General features: G+C 41.7%; 3 protein-coding genes across 3 annotated transcripts; 2 read left to right on the forward strand and 1 right to left on the reverse strand.

Annotated features, from left to right (window-relative positions):
* Window positions 1–1,161: 1,161 nt before the first annotated feature.
* On the forward strand, window positions 1,162–2,480 carry LOC118473505 (glutathione S-transferase T3-like). Its single transcript, XM_035963213.1, has 2 exons — window positions 1,162–1,591; window positions 1,677–2,480. Exons 1-2 carry the CDS (start codon window positions 1,181–1,183, stop codon window positions 2,265–2,267), a joined length of 1,002 nt encoding a protein of 333 aa, XP_035819106.1. The 5' UTR covers window positions 1,162–1,180; the 3' UTR covers window positions 2,268–2,480.
* A 48-nt stretch (window positions 2,481–2,528) lies between these two features.
* Window positions 2,529–4,132, reverse strand: LOC103644542 (protein ALP1-like). Its single transcript, XM_008667730.4, has 2 exons — window positions 3,852–4,132; window positions 2,529–3,773 (listed from the first exon to the last, which is right to left on the reverse strand). The coding sequence occupies exons 1-2, from the start codon at window positions 4,097–4,099 to the stop codon at window positions 2,732–2,734; spliced, it is 1,290 nt and encodes a 429-aa protein (XP_008665952.2). The 5' UTR covers window positions 4,100–4,132; the 3' UTR covers window positions 2,529–2,731.
* Window positions 4,133–9,006: 4,874 nt separating this feature from the next.
* LOC103633550 (filament-like plant protein 4) lies at window positions 9,007–17,041 on the forward strand. Its single transcript, XM_008655241.3, has 6 exons — window positions 9,007–9,673; window positions 12,124–12,227; window positions 12,895–13,090; window positions 13,470–15,789; window positions 15,865–15,925; window positions 16,212–17,041. Exons 2-6 carry the CDS (start codon window positions 12,138–12,140, stop codon window positions 16,638–16,640), a joined length of 3,096 nt encoding a protein of 1,031 aa, XP_008653463.1. The 5' UTR covers window positions 9,007–9,673; window positions 12,124–12,137; the 3' UTR covers window positions 16,641–17,041.
* The last annotated feature ends 227 nt before the right edge of the window (window positions 17,042–17,268 follow it).

The following is a 17,268-nucleotide window of genomic DNA, read 5'->3' on the forward strand; positions in this document are numbered from 1 at the left end:
TTGCAGGTGACCGTTGGCGCGGAAGTAGCCGTTGCTCCGTGGTTCACCGGACAGTCCGGTGCACACCGGACAGTCCGGTGAATTTTAGCGGAGCGGCTGCCGCGCGAACCCGAGGCTGGCGAGTTCCGGAGGCCGCGGTTCGTTGGCGCACCGGACATGTCCGGTGCACACCGGACAGTCTGGTGAATTATAGCGCGCCGGCCTCCGCGAATTCCCGAGGGCGAAGGGTTGAAGTCGAAGTCCTCTGGCGAAGGGTAGAAAACGAAGTCTACGGGCGCACCGGACACTGTCCGGTGCACACCGGACAGTCCGGTGCCTCCAGCCAGAGGTGCCCTCGGTTGCATTATTGCTCCTTTGTTGAATCCAACACTTGGTCTTTTTATTGGCTAGATGTGAACCTTTTGCACCTGTATAACTTATACACTAGAGCAAACTAGTCAGTCCAATATTTGTGTTGGGCAATTCAACCACCAAAATTATTTAGGAACTAGGTGTAAGCCTAATTCCCTTTCACCATGGATTCGGAGAACGAAAAGCTCTGTAAAGCACTGGCTACTCTGCTCAGAGTTGTTCAAAAGCGTAGTTGTGACATCGTTGATGTCGTCACATCAGCCTTCCAGCCTTTCAACTCACCTTTGGTCGACGAATTGAACCGAGCACTAGTTGAGATTGACGACCTCGCCAAGGATCTTGAAGACGTAGCAGTGCAAACTCAGTGGGAGGTAGAAAATATGGCTAAGAGTGAAGTGAAAGAACATCCACAACAAGAGGAAGCAGTAGAGGACCTTCTCATACATGATGGTTCAGAAGACGAGCTACTGATAGACGAAGAGTCACCAATTAACTATGAAGACCTTGTGGGCTATGACGATGGTCGTGACTACTCAACCGACGACACATATCCGTACTAGTGTTCTAGGTTAAACTTCAGTAGAAGTATTGTAGCATGTTTAGGTCTATGTTCAGCTGTAGTTGTCGGTTGGTATGTTCATGCTTTTGGGGGAGTTTAATGTTCTGGTCTATGTAAACTGAATCCGGTTCAGTTACTACAATAATTATTGTGTTATGTTGGACTATGTTTGCCTTACTTTATACCATGTTACATGATGACTACATGCTCATTTATGTCATGTTTGATCTGCCTGTATTCAATAGAATGGGTAGTGATTGGAACCAGGTGATGTCTCAATATGGAAGCTTCCTTAGCCAGATTGACGAGCAGCCTATTGGAACACAATATTCTGAATTTCCAGTTGATGGGCAACCCGAGGGCTCAAGAACACCAGCTGTTACTAAAAAGCCAACTCAAAGAACTAAGCTAGCAAACTTCACTGCTAAAGAGGACACAAGGGTATGCCATGCATGGCTTGCTGTTAGTTGCGATCCCATTATTAACACAGGCCAGAAACGTCAAGGATTTTGGAGTAGAATTACTGCAGCATACAACTCAAGACGAGGAACATTGCCAGAAAGGTCCACAAAATCTTTGATGATTAGATGGGATACTATCAAAACACAGTGTTCCACTTTTGCTGGATACATGATGGCAGTCCTCCGACAGAATCCTAGTGGACTCAGTGACGCAGACAAGGTACATCTTTCATGTAACATTTTGACATCAGTATTTAGAGGTTTTTTAGTAGGTTCATGTTGTAACACTTCCTTATGTGTGGCAGACATCACTGGCAGCTTCTAGGTTTGCAGCAATTGAGAAGAAGCCTTTCCACTTTTTACACTGTTGGGCTATTCTTAAGGACCAACCAAAATGGATGGACAACCACATGGGTCAACAACAACAGCAAGCCAACGCTAATCCCACACATTCCAACACTGTCGATTTGGATGCTGAAGAATCTGTACCATCAAGCTTCACATCGAAGAGGCCCCTTGGTCGAGATGCTTCGAAGGAAAAGGCAAAGAGGACTAAATCTGTGGACACATCTTCATCAGATTCTGAGTTTATGACACGCATGGGTGATCTTTCTTTGGAGCGCCTGTCAGTGTACAAAACAGCTGTTTCAACTGAGGAAAAGAAGTTGGATTCAATGAACAGAAATGAGAGGCAGAAATTGCTCCTAGAAAAGAAGAAGCTGAACCTGGAGAAAATAAGGCTAGAAAGGCAGAAACTAAAGGAGGACAAGGAAGAGGAGATAATGATCTTAAGCATGGATTTGAGCAAATGTAACCCTCTACTCCGCCAGTACTATGAAGCCAAGCAACAAGAGATACTGGCAAGGGTTACTGGGTCTACTTCATCTGGGCAGTGAAGGTTCATTACTTACTATGTTTGTTTGTCATTTATGAATGAGGCGTACTCGGACTTGTTACTGTGAGCTTGCTGTCGTGAGACCCAAATCTGGTTTGTACCAGATTTTTTTTACGTCGTGTTTGAACTATTTGTTTTGAAGTTATTGTTTTGAACTATTTGTCATGGTTTGTACCTGAATGTTTTACTATATGTGTTGACGTATTTGGGTTCATGATCTGTGAGCTTGGTGCAGTTTATGTTTACCATTTGTACACACATGTGCTTGCATGACAGTAGTACTCCTTGTTATTGAATTCAAACAGCAGCATGAGACACTACGACACTTCAACACCAAGACACACAGTACACACACTTGATAAGAACAAACATGACACTAACACAGACAGTAGAACAATGTAAAGTAAACAAAGACAATTTGACAGTAGATAAGAACAGCCATGACAGAACTTGTTTCATTGCATCCTATGCAACTCCGGATCCATGTCGCGCCCAGTGATGGTGTATCAGATCTATCTGAAGCTGAGTATATTTGTTGCGGTCTTTCAGTTGGTTGTACCTTTGATTGACGAAGTCGTTGCGCTCTTCCAGTGAACCTTGAGTTGTGTCTGCCACCACTCCGATGTTTTCAAAGGTTGTGTTCAAAGACAATGGACCTTCGTCTTCTACTATCATGTTGTGCAATATTATGCATGTTTTCATGATGTCCCCAATGTGTTCAGGACTCCATCCGTATGCAGGTCCACGGACCACACCCCATCTCTTCTGGAGTACACCGAAAGCTCGTTCTATATCTTTTCGAGCAGACTCTTGAATCGTTGCAAAGTGTTGCGTTCTAACGTCGTAGGGGTTACGGATTGTCTTGACAAATGCGGGCCAGTCAGGGTAAATCCCGTCTGCTAGGTAATATCCCATATTGTACGTGTGACCATTCACAGTGAATGAAACCGGAGGTGTGTCACCGCTCAGATGCCGTTCGAAAAGGTTTGAACGGTGAAGAACATTTATGTCGTTGCAACTACCTGGCAGACCAAAATATGCATGCCATATCCATAGGTCATACGACGCAACAGCTTCCAAGATCATGGTAGGATGTTTACCACGCCCTGTAAACATCCCCTTCCATGAACTTGGGCAGTTACGCCACTCCCAATGCATGCAATCAACACTACCAAGCATACCAGGAAACCCACGTGACTCGCCAACTTGGAGAAGGCGTGCGATATCTTCTGCATTTGGTGCACGGAGATAATACGGAGCAAACGCGGTTTGGACGGCCGTGCAAAAGTGTTTCAATGCCTCATGAGCAGTAGATTCGCCAATACGCACGTATTCGTCAACGGCATCAGCTGGAATACCGTAAGCAAGGATTCGAACAGCAGCAACAACTTTCTGTAGAGCAGAAAGACCCATCTCACCCGCACAATTAGGACGTTGAATAAAATAAGGATCCACTTGTTGCACAGCATCAACAAGGCGCTCAAAGACATGGCGACGCATGCGGAACCTACCATATAAATCATGTGTCATAATAGGGGTCGTAGAGTTTTGTACATGGTAAAAAGAATGTGTTAATTGTAAATACCTCCTACGAAATTGAGCATCCGTGTACACGGGGTTGGCTCCAAAGTAGTCCGCTCGGATTCTTGCATCGCCGCTCATGTGATCACGATGAATCCTAACACGCCCTGGAATCGAACCACCATGACGACGCTCATTGCGTGCACGTCGCCTCCTATTGACCATGTGCCTCGCCAACTGCAACTCTTCTTCTTCCTCTTCCATTTCTTCCATCAAGCGCACAAGAAAATTGTTTTCTAAGTAGGGATTCATGGTACTCGAGTTTGTAAAGGCAAGGTTGAGTGAAGTATGGAAGGGTCACTTGGTATTTATAGAGGAAGTACGCTTCGGATAGAAGACGTGCACTTGTCGTGCAAGGGAAGCAAGGCTATGGCTTCTCGAAGAAGAGTACTGGCTTACGGTGCAAGCTTGTCCATTTTAAAACTAATTTTGGCAACGATATTATACTATGTGCCGCGTTACCCACAACAATTACACAAGAACAAAACAATCAATGTAATTATTATTGATATTTCGAATTTATTGCTTTAAAAATTAATAAATACAATTTTTTCTGATCATTTATATAGTGTCAAATGAGAAGAAAACAAAGAAAAATGAAAAAGAAATGGAAAATGTGAATCTGTTAACACTGTAGCTTTAGGGGATGGAATTTAGAGGACGCTGCTGGAGACGGAGAATATATAGAGGACAGAATCTTTTAGAGTGTTCTGTAAAGGACAAAGAATATTCCTTTAGGGGACGAAATTTAGGGGACGCTGCTGGAGACAGTCTAAAGCTGGTTTCAGTTATCGACGGTATACTTGTTATTGATCAGTTTTTTTTTCTTCACTAAATTCGTGCGTAGTACGTCGTGCCTAGAGATGTCAATGGGGACCCGATACCCGCCAACCCGTGGGGAATTCCCCTATTAGGGTACGGGTATGAGACGAAAATTGTCCCCATGTGTATGGATATGGGACAAAATCTCCACCCATTGGGTAAACGGGTATGGGTTTGAGAAGCAATAATCCGAACCCGATTACCCATGGGTATTTCATACGTGTACATCTGTCGTGTTTGTATGAATGAGTTGAGGCCGAGCCGGCCACCAAGCCCAGCACGACAGCGCACCAGGCCCCAGGTCCTAGCCCAACAAGGCAACTACCAGACTAGTAAAAAACAAACCCCTAAAATAACCAGCCATATGCTATGCCCTGCCCAGACGACGGTGACGACCATGGATTCTCAGGCGCCAACAAACTCAGATGGTGACCAAGAAAGGTGAGAAAACTCCATTTCTCTATTTCTTCTATCGGTCCCAAAGTACTTATGTCTTTTCTGATGGATGGATGAATGGATCATGGTTCATGGATGAGTGCTTGTCGATGTAGTGATGTCTGAAATCTAAATTGTTTGTGCTACATGTTAGTACCTAGTTATCCCTTAATTGGGGATGGGGACCCATTGGGGACCCGAAACCCGAATGGGGATGAGTATGGGATGAGTTTTGTACCCATGATGGGTATGGGGATGGGTATGGGGATGAGTATGGGATGCTATAACCCGGTGGGGAATTCCCCAAGTCGTGCCTTAGATAAAAAGCACGTAGGTCTATGTGTTCTCTCTCCTGCTTATGGTCTACCAACGGGTTCTTACAGGACAAGGATAAGCCGTGAGAAAATCACCTAAACCTACCACATAGAAATCTACATGCAGTACAGCGCTCCCATATACAGTATGTGAGTTCGTCGCGTCATAAAAATCATATTTTTTACTTTGATAAATGAAATATTTGTTACATCAAAGTTGTAGCTTTTCAACATCTACAACTTCTAACTTTTGAGTTAGTTGAGATATAAAATATAATATAAATTTGAAGACGTATATTAATGGTATACTGAACCCATATACCAAGACATATAAATGATTAATGGATGTAGCATGTTTGGATCCTTGAAATTGAATTTTATTCTAATAATCGTAATTCAGACGCGGATAATTAAACTAATATATTTTTATACAAAATATATTTGTATACTACTATTGACTATATAAGAGAGATATTTATAAGCTACACTTCTACTATAGAAGAACGAGCCAAATATCGTGTTATAAGTTGTGGAGTAGAAATAATGACTAGTAATGCATAAAATCAATTTGCACCCTTTATTCTATAAATTTTTCATAGGCTTATATCTAAACTTTAGAAAGTTGTGGGATATCAAATTCCAAACAAAATAACCTACTCTACTAAGGGACTGTTGGGAAAGTACCCAGTTTTTAAGAAATTGGTTTATGGAAATTGAGATGGTTCCAAACATACCAGTTTTGGCTCAGTTTATAGAAATTAGATTCTCGGTTTTTTAAAAACCAAGAAGTTGGCCTCTCGTAGATAGAAGATAAAAGCTGGTTACTTAGAAACCGACTTACTTCTAGACATGACCTAAGTAAATTCCAATTCCTTCAAAATAAAACACACCGAACTCGAGGTTTTTGTTGAGTGTCACAAACACTCGACAAAGTCCTTCTTACACTCGACAAACATTTTATCGATAAATGTCTTTTTACCGAGTGTTTCAAAAAGCCCCTAGTAAAACACTCGACAAATTAAGAACAATAAAAAAAATCCAAAAAAGGACTTTATTTAATTAGGGGAACAACAACCCCAACCATCACCTTTGCGGTATCCATCGTTCTATCATTTTCACCATTTTTAAATGGAATTTTACATGTAATGTGGCCGATGAGATTCAAACTCGCAACATCTCGCTCACGTGCAACCCCTCTACCACTCCACCCCATATATCACTTATGTGTGTATTACATTTTTCTTCCCAAATATTATAACAAACTGAAAGTAAATTGGTTATTTGAGGCAATAAATAAATTCAAATGAAACAATTATTAACTACAAGGTTGCATAACTTTTTGAGACCTACAATTTTTAATAGTTTTTCTTCTGAGATCGTTTACAACATTTGAATTTTAAATTTGAAAATTTCAAACGTATTTTTATATAATAAAATGTTTCATAACTTTTCAAGATCTATAACTTTCATTTTGGTGGTTTTTCCATCCGAGGTCGTTTGGGGAATTCAAATTTTAAAATTTTAAGATTCAAATGTAGTTTTCGTTGACAAGATGTTTCAAATAAAAAAATTTCAAACTACAAAGCTCTATAACTTCTTAAGTCTACAAAGTTTATTTTGATTGTTTGATCATTTGCTTATCCAACATGGTAGTTTTACCATTATTCACAACTCTTATACATCTCTCTTTTAGTTTCACAAACTTGTACATCTATGTAGAAATTTGTATAACTACAAAATTATAAGGTTTGTGAATAAATTTATTTTTATTTTGTCATATGAAGAAATGATCAAAATAAAAATTGTACATCCTATTGACTTATACAATTTTATAGTTAAAACCTTTTTAAGATAAATTAATTTACTGATTCAAAGTGTGATTTGAAAATTAATTTTTGCCTATTGTAAAAAAAATACTCGGTAAAACATTTCTTTGCCGAGTGCCACAAAGAAACACACTTGACTCAAAAGCTATTTGCCGAGTATTTTATTTTATAGAACATTCTATATTTAGCATCTAACAAAGAGCTTTTTCTTTGCCTATCGAAAAAACATTCAGTAAATTATTTGGAACTCAGCAAAGACTTGTTTTGGTGTAGTGAAGGGATCTAACGCTTCTAAGGATAATCTAGTCATTGCATCAGACCCTTGCACATCTATGCAAAAAATAAGTCTTTTAATTGATATGATACGTTAATGCATATCTTTATAGTACTAGCTAAAACGACTTGTGTGATTCGTTATCCATAAGACCAAATTTAGGCCATGTATAAATACGTTAGAGCTATAAATTAGCTGCTAAAATTAGTTATAGACAGTCCAATTATTAATATAGCTATTAGCTACTTTTAACGAGAGACATTCAAACCTCCGGCTAATTAGCTACACCTTCAACTACCCATTAATTTATTAGCTAGTTCCATCTAGCTAAAATTAGATAATAGTTAGCCAAGTATATTAGCTAACTAATTCTACTATAAATTTTTAGCCAGCTAACTTATTAGGTTATGCATTCAAACATAACCTTCTGTCATGTTTAATTGCACTAGAGATAATAGTTGGCTGCTAAAATGATCTAAAAACATTTAAACAACTCATCTAATAGTTTAGTTATTAGTTGCTTTTAGTTGGAGACATCTAAACATCTCCAGCTAATAGTTCAACTAATTATTAACTATACCTTTAACTACCCATTAGTTTATTAGCTAGTTCAAGCTAACTAAAATTAGTTAATAGTTAGCCAAGTATCAACTAATTTCACTAGCAATTTTTTTAGTCAATTAACTATTAGATCTCACTCAGACAGTCTCAAGTTAACATTGAAGAATTTTTTTATTAAAAGGCTATCTCCACTAGCCTTGTGATCTCACTCTTTATTTCATTTCTTACTAGCCAATTAATCGTGCTTTGCTACGGTTTTTATATATCATATAAATAGGTATTAAAATATTTATTCAAATATAATTATTGCTTATTTCTAAACACTAAGATATGTGTAGTCTGGTGGTTAGCTCCAAATTTCCGGACCTGGGGGTGTGGATTTGAGTGCTCGCTCTGTATTTTTTTGCGCGGTGTGGTAGCTGCGTGGGTGGGGTCGGTTGCTGAGCAGGCACAGTATCTGGCTGTGTGGGCGCTGGGATTCACAGGGGGGCGGGAGAACCAGTCAGAGACCGTGGGGTGGGTCTAGTGTGTCAGCATGTCCACATATCAGTAGCTGATAAAGGGACGTGAGAACCAATCGGAACGCGTGGGGTGGGTCCAGAGTGTCAGCGTGGAGGGTGAAGTTGTGGTAGCAACATGTACATACATCAAATTCTTAATAGAGTAGTATAGATAAATATGTATTGAGATATTTATTTAAATATAATTATTGTTTTTTATAAATATTAAAGTGTGTGGTCTGGTGATTACCCCTAAATGTTTAGATCAATGGGTTATGGGTTTGAGTCCTCGTTTTGCACAATTTTATGCGGTGCGGTAGTATTGAGGGTGAAGACTTGGTACTACCAGCCACTGGGTGCCCAACGTTAGTTTGTTAATATATTAGTATATATCCAGACGTATAGATATTGATATAGATTTTAAACAGTGTGTAAACAGTTTAGTATACGGTACCAATAGTGTCTTGCACACCCTCATATATCCTCGGCTGGAGATGGCCTAAAGAGCACCGCACGGAGCACCTCCATTCCCACCTCTCCCCTAGCCTAGCACACCTCTATTCAAAACTAAAATCAAAACTAAAACACAATCACCTCCACACCACTCATACAGCAGCAGAGCCGCATTGCCAAACCGGGCCAGCCGCAGTGCAGCGCCCCCACACCGCGCACGCGCCGCGCCGGGGAGGCGCCACCACCCGTCCACCCTACGCGCTTTCGCCTGGCGCTAGCGCTCGGTAGTAGTAGCAGGCTAGCTGCGGGAGGAGGCGAGATTCCAAAGGGGAAAAGGCGCCGGGAGCAAAAGCGTAGGCGAGGTGCGGAGGGGGAAAAGCGGCAGTGGGCAGCGGGGAGGAGTCCAGTCCAATCCAGCCGGATCACGGCCGACGCGGAAGCGCAGGTGTGACTGGCTGGAAGGCAAGTGTGCTCGGCAAGCGACGCACGCCACCGACACCTCTCCCGTGGCGATCGGAGCCGCGCGCTAGATCCAACACCCTCACCGGAATCGCGGCGGATTCCGGCGCCGGCGGCCCCGCTCCGGATCTGCATTCCGCGCAGGGGCTTCTCCTGACTGCCTCGCGCCCTCGTCTCTCCAAGTAAACACCCGCTTCCCTTCCTCATGAGTCACGAGCCTGTTTGAGTTTTTTCTATTCTCCGTTCATTAATATGGCGCGATTGCTCTTCCCGTTCGTTTACGCAATGCAATTTCTACTACGTCTTGTTCGGGATTTTTTTTGATCGTGTGTTTGGATAACAGAGCCTGCATCAGGAGTTCCTCTGTTCATGCCGGATGTCACGCTGTCTGAAATTTTACTGTGCATCTTAATGTTTAGACCCAAGATTTCTCCACAGCTTCTGAATATTTCCCCCCACTGCGCCGCTCGCTTTGTTTGTTGGTTCCGCCCTCTGGGCTCTGCTTCGTGTTTCGTTGTCCTTCCTGGACGGAACTCGTAACTCAGTTGCAGCGAGGATCGCTCACGCGGCGGCTGTTCCACACAGATAGTAGCGCTCCGGCAAGTCATCGTGCTGTGCTCCCTCTATGCTTCAGCTTTCCCTTGCCACGCTGGTCTGCTTCTCATGAACTCACTCCTCACACATGGAACATTCCAATCCATCAGAAGCAGCCCGTTTCGCGCGCTACTAGATTTTTATTTTTATTACGGTGTTTTTTTGCCCGTGCAAGAATACGCCCCCCATGGGGATGGATGACTGCTATGCCAATTATCATTAGAAGGTGTTTGGATATCGGAATAACGTTTAGGACAGGTTCTAGATGCTAATTTGGAGGACTAATTATAAACTAATTGAGAGGAATCTATTGAACCTAATTAATTTATAATTAGTCTAGGTTTTACTACAGTAAAAATATGTTAACCATAGATTAATTAACCTTAATAGATTTGCCTCATGAATTAGCCATGATTTATACTATTAGTTCATGTTTAGTTCCCTTAATTGGCATAAAAACAAGACTAACTTTAGTTCGGAGAATCTAAACACGCCCTTGGTAAAAGACGGAGATGAAGAGAGGACGCGCACAAAAACACCAAGGACAATGATGCAGCGGGACATCTGGTTAAAGCCAAATCCACCGAGCGGAGACTGCCATCAATGTCCGTATCGAGTTTGAGGTAGTAGTAGCTCCGAGCTTTTAAGCCCCGTCACGCGCGCCTTCCTTAACGGCCGGAACCACCCGTTCTTTCACCGGGACGCAAAATTTGCTAGAACTGGCAGCGGCAGCAGTATGCGTCCAGTCAGGTCATCTCGGCCGGATAAACATGTGCGACCCCCACGCCGGCGATTACTTCCGCGGGCGTCTTTGGTGCCCGTCTTAACTGCAGTTCTTGCCGGGGCTGGGGCGGCCTGCCTGCGGTTGCCGTTCGCTCTACAGCCTCTGCGCCTGTCAGCTCTCAGCTGCGCCCAAGGCTTGATTATGGTCCATGAGTAGAAGATACCGCGTCAAGTAAGCTCTGGTAGGTGCGCTCACATGAGTAGACAGACTACGCTTACTTGCCGGCGTCAATGCCCTGGCCTGGCACGAAGGTGATCGGATCGGGCGCATTGTGCTGTGCTGTGCTTGCAACTTGGCCTCGCGTGGGGGCCGCTCGCAAGTCGCAACGATGCGTGCTGATTGTACCATGCCTTCTTGCTTGAAAGATTGGTTTCCCCTTTTCTGCGGGGATTCGATTCTCTTGGCCTCCCTGACCCTGACCCTGCCCTGTCCCTATATAGCTGTGACGTCACTGTGGCAGAAGCTTCTGCCTTTCGATAATTGGAGCTGTACGTCTCCTGCGAGTGGAATGTTGAGCTCGTGAGGTACATTTGGATTTATGAACCCTACGCGGCCACAATGTGGACTGACTAGAGTAGTTGATAGTATTATTGGTATTATTTTATAACCAGATATAGTGAAGTAATTATGAACTTATAAGTGTGGGTAGCATTTGCTCAACAACCGGTGTTTTACTAGTTAATTCAATTTGTGGTTCTTGCTGGTAGACTGGCGGTGTCTTGTATGGACATGCAGAAAGCACATTAGCCCATTTGTCTGAAGGCCGGGAGGCCATACGTTAGTTTCCTATCTAATGTCTTCACAGTTCCTGTAGTCCTACAGCTTAGCTTCACTTGCTTTTGATGTTTCTGGTCTGCACAAGTACATATAGTATACTGGCTTTGATGTGTGGGTTATGCAAGGTTGTTTTCTTAAATTTGGTTAACTGATATCTGGTCAATACTGTACTGATTACCTTGTGGTGTTGCTTTGAAGATAGTTTTTTGGTTGACCTTTTTATTTGCCTGTCATCATATGCTACTAGCACTGTGTGTGGAAATCTGTATGCAATGTCACAATGGCTATGTTACTTCATTTTTCTGGAATTACACGTTGATTTCATGAGATGTCTGTCTTTTATATGCTTTATATGGTTGTCAAACTTAATGACTAGATAGTTCAACTTCATTTACTTTTGAAAATTGAAATTTCTCCTACCTACAGGCACTTTATCAGTTTCGTAGCTGACCACGAATTTTAACCACATGTTATTAGATACTCTGCAAGCAATGGATCGGCGCAGCTGGCCTTGGAAGAAGAAATCATCTGATAGATCATCAAATGCAGATGCGTTGCAGAATTCTAATCATGCTGAACAGGTTTGCCAATCTTTCTTGTATAATATTGAGTTAGATTGATCTAAGTCTCCGTGCTATGAGATAGTATTAGCCTCCTATATTTTCTACTCCCACCATTCCAAATTGTAAGGCATTTTGACTTTTCTAGATACATTGCTTTTGCAAGGTAATTATATATATTATGTCTAGGTGTATAGTGAAAGCTTTTGTCCAGAACGACTTACAATTTGAAATAGAGAGTACCTAAGGATGTCAGAAGAAAGATTTGATAGGTGCAATTGCATAGGGGAGTAGGGGACTGTTCTGAGTTAACTGATGGCACTTGGTTGTTGATCATGCAACCGTGTTTCTTTAGTTTGTTTTTTTCCTTCAGTAATAGGGTACATTGTCTTGACTCATTGAACATGTGCCTTCTAATCTTGTGCCAAGATGTCCCTTGATATGATTTGTTCATCTCTCTCTCTCTCTCTCTCTCTCCACTTTCTTTCATAAACCTTGGTGGTGTGGCAAAGGGTCACACACCATTTGGAATAGCAATGGCTAGAACCAGTTGGCCAATTTTTTTTGTTTCGCCTTTATACATCAAACGCTGGTTGGCAGGTATCCTGTGCATTATGGGAATCTGATTCATAAGTTTTGACATATCTTTAAAGTATACTTCTGCTAAAACAAGTTCTATTCTTTGCAGGAAGATAAAGCTCCAAAGTTTGTGCAAATTTCACCTCAAACATATTCACATCTTACTGAGTCAGAGGAAAAAGTAAAAGTTTTAGAAGAAAATGTGAAGGTCTTGAATGAAAAACTGTCTGCTGCACAATCTGAGATCACAACTAAAGATGCTCTTGTGAAGCAGCATGCAAAGGTTGCTGAAGAAGCAGTATCAGGTACACATAAGATGACTAATTTTATTTTTGAAATATATTTATATTAGCTGTTTTCCTTTTTTGGATAGAATAAATTTAGTACTCCGTCCCAGAAAAAATGCAGTTCTAGGTATGAATCTGGACAAGTGCCTATCCAGACTCATATCTAGAATTGCATTCTTTTTGGGACGGAGTATGTGTATCAGCTGGCCTGATACTGGGTTATGATTTATAAAAATAGGCTGGCTTCTGGATGGAAGTTATGTTGTAGCAGTCTTCTTTTTTATATGGAACAAACTTTCTCTAGATAATATCTTCTTTTCCCCTAAAGGATACATTTAGTTTATGAGATAACTGTACTAAATGTATTTGTGATGCAATTTATGTTTTGGCATGCTAGGTTGGGAGAAAGCTGAAGCAGAGGCCTCCGCACTGAAGGTTCAGCTAGAAACTGTTACATTGTCTAAGCTAGCAGCTGAAGAAAGAGGTGCTCATCTGGATGGTGCATTGAAAGAATGCATGAAGCAAGTAAGGACTGTTAAAGAAGAAGGTGAGCAGAAGCTACATGATGTAGTATTTGCAAAAACCAAACAGTGGGAGAAGATAAAGGCCGAGTTCGAAGCAAAATTACTTGAATTTGAACAGGAACTCATAAGGGCTGGTGCTGAGAATGATGCACTCACAAGATCACTTCAAGAACGGGCAGAACTATTGATGAAAATTGATGAGGAAAAAGGTCAAGCTGAAGCTGAGATCGAAATTTTAAAAAGCACAATTCAATCAGGTGAAAGGGAGATAAATTCGCTAAAATATGAATTGCATGTTGTCTCCAAAGAGCTTGAAATCCGCAATGAAGAAAAGAATATGAGTGTGCGCTCAGCTGATGTAGCAACTAAACAGCACCAGGAAGATGTCAAGAAAATATCAAAACTCGAAGCTGAATGCCAAAGATTACGCGGCCTTGTTCGAAAGAAGTTACCTGGCCCTGCTGCACTAGCTCAAATGAAAATGGAGGTGGAGAGCTTGGGTAGAGAATATGGAGACCACAGAGTACGAAGATCCCCTGCAAAGAATTCTAGTTTTCATCGGCCTATGTCTCCTGTTCCTGATTATGCAATGGAGAACATACATCACATGCAGAGAGACAATGAGTTTCTGACTGCTCGTTTATTAACAATGGAAGAAGAAACCAAGATGCTTAAAGAGGCATTGGCAAAGAGAAACAGTGAGCTGCAATCTTCAAGAAGCATGTATGCTAAGACAACAGGAAAGCTCCGAAGCTTGGAAGTTCAAATGTTGACTGGAAACAAACATAAGAGTCCATCAACTCCAAACATGGATATTCACTTTGATGGTGCATTTAGCCAAAATGGAAGCAACCCACCTAGCATGACTTCCATGTCTGAAGATGGGGTAGATGATGAAGGAAGTTGTACAGAATCTTGGACCAATGCTCTGGTATCTGAGCCCTGTCAATTCAAAAAAGAGAAGGCAGCCAAGAGCAGCACGACAGAAAGCTCCAATAGGTTGGAGCTCATGGATGACTTCTTAGAGATGGAGAGATTAGCATGTCTGTCTTCTGAAGTTAATGGCAATGGCAGTACTGTTGACAAGATGAAGGTAGACAATGTTGGGGCTACTTTTGCTGGCTTTACTGAAAGAGATGGTGTTAAAGATTTGCAGTCAGCTTCACCAATGTCAGAAACTCCATCTAATAAACAGTGTCTGTCTGAGAAATCTCCGCTTTTGAATTTCCAGTCAAGAATATCTTCCTTACTGGATTCTGAATCACCAGAGAATAATGCTGGAAAGGTACTTGATAGCATCAGAAACATTCTAAAGGATATTGAAGATGAGGCAGATTCGGTGAATGTAAATGGGACTCATCCTTCAGATGGGACCTTAAGTTCAGAGAGCAAATTTGCCATGGATCAAGATCTTAAGAATGCCATATTGAAAATTCTAGACTTTGTGAAGTTACTTGATCAAGAAATCTCCAAGTTTCAAGGCCAGTCACCTGATTATGATGGACTATGTGAGAAAACACAACAGTTCTCTGCATTAGTCGATAAAGTTCTGTCAAACGTTGATGTTCTAAATGATATTGTCATAGCACTGTCTGTTATCTTGTCAGAAACTAGCCAGATTAAGTTCACATTGTTGAGAGACAATAGCAATGAAGCAGAAAGTAATAACTTAGATTGTGTTGATAAAGTGACTCTACTTGAAAATAAGGTGCAGCTTGAGCCAGTAAAAGACAATGTTCCTGGTATCTGCCCACTGTTGCCTCATTCATCTTCTGATCCTGAGTTTGAGGGGCCTGCTGATGCTAGATTCGATGTTAAGACTGCAGTGAAGGTGTACTCGCCGGAGGAATATGAACAACTTAAATCTGAGAAGGCAAATTTGGAGGGAGAACTAGCAAAGTGCAACAAAATAATAGAAGAAACAATGGCTAGGTTAAGTGATATGGAGAAAAAACTGGAAGACCTGACATCTAAGTTGGCTGACAGTGAGAAATCAAATAGCTTGAATGAGACACAGTTGAAGTGTATGGCTGAATCCTACAAGTCACTTGAATCAAGGAAAATTGAATTAGAAAATGAGATAGAAGCGTTACGGTCCAGAATAGATGCTCTAACAGCTGAACTCTTTGATGAAAGACAGAGTCATCAGGAGGACTTAGTTAAATACAGAGATCTCGAGGAGAAGATGGAAAGGTTAAATTCAAATGCTTTGAAATTTAGATCACGTTCTACTTGATTTCTCTTATGACTTTCTTTTATGATGTGAAGGTATGAGATGGAGAGGAGTTCAATTCTTGTGGATGAGGACCCAGACAACAAGTCAAAGCAGGTACAGTACTTAGGATTTTCCCATTGCTATTGTCTACGATCTTCATTCATTTGTTGCGTTTTAATCTTGATGAAAAGTACTGGCAGCACAACCATATGATGCGTGAGTAAGTGCTTCTAGATCAATAAATATATGGCAACACTAGGTCACATAATGTACTCAAGCACTAAATCTATTTGAAAGTTTTTCAGGCTTACCTCGAACTGTAGGTTGTTATGCCAAACTACTATACTTTTCATGATACCAAGTACTTCGAGCAGCTAAATTTGTATTTGAATGATGACAGGAGAGAGAGATAGCGGCTGCAGCAGAAAAGCTGGCAGAGTGCCAGGAGACCATATTGATTCTTGGCCGTCAGCTGCAAGCTATGCGTCCTCCAGCCGAGTCGCTAGGCTCTTCACCTAATCGGCAACGCATGGAGGAGTTTCTGAAGGATGCGGCAGGAACAACCGCAGGAGAATATTTCCAGAAACCTTCAGGCCAACCTGATACAGACCAGGATATGCTTGGGACAGGAAATGTGTCTCCGATCAGTGGGTACAAGACACACATGATCCCTTCTGATGCGGACGTTAGCCCTTTCCCTTCTCCAAACACCTCCAAGCGCCCGAAGCATCGATCGAGATCCTCTTCGTCTTCCTCATTCACCAACCACCAGTTGCCAGACAAACAGAACCGAGGATTCAGTCGGTTCTTCGCGAAGAGCAAAGAGTGAAACTATTCCGGATCGCGGTGTTAGGTTTGTTGATTTTTGGCGCCAATTGGGTGGGATGGTGGTCATGAATTTCTGTAGAGCTAGTGAGGGATGCTTGCTTGTGCGTTCTCTCAGGTCAGGTGATTCCTTTGGGTTGCTGGAATAATACTCAGCTTGCAGTCGAGCGGGTTGTGGCGAGAGTGTGTGGGGGAATATTTAAGTTGTCAGTCTCTTCTGCTAGAGCTTTTCTGGGTTTCTGTGTGCTCGAAACCTCACTAAAACCTCACTGTACATGTGCTTACTTGCTTGAAGGAGCTTGGCTGTTGGTTTGTGTTTAATCCTCTTGTGAATTAGCCCGTGTATTGTGCTTGTACTGGTTTGGTGTACAATTAACCTGCGCCCATTTCAAGGGTATTGATGTCTTCCCTCGGTTCTAAAATTGACTCTTCCATCTTTGCGTCTATTTGTTTTAATCTCAAAATCTCTTTTAATCCCTCCTAACCCTCTCAAATCCACGTGGGATATGAATAAAACAAGACCTTAAATGTCATTCTTCTATCCCAATAAGTAAAATATTTTTTTTAACTTTGATTAAATATATCTAAAAAACTAAGTCTCTATCTCACTCTCTAAACAATGCATCTATAGT

The sequence above is a fragment of the Zea mays genome, chromosome 1 (assembly GCF_902167145.1).
Source record: "Zea mays cultivar B73 chromosome 1, Zm-B73-REFERENCE-NAM-5.0, whole genome shotgun sequence".
NCBI classification, from domain to species: Eukaryota; Viridiplantae; Streptophyta; class Magnoliopsida; order Poales; family Poaceae; genus Zea; species Zea mays.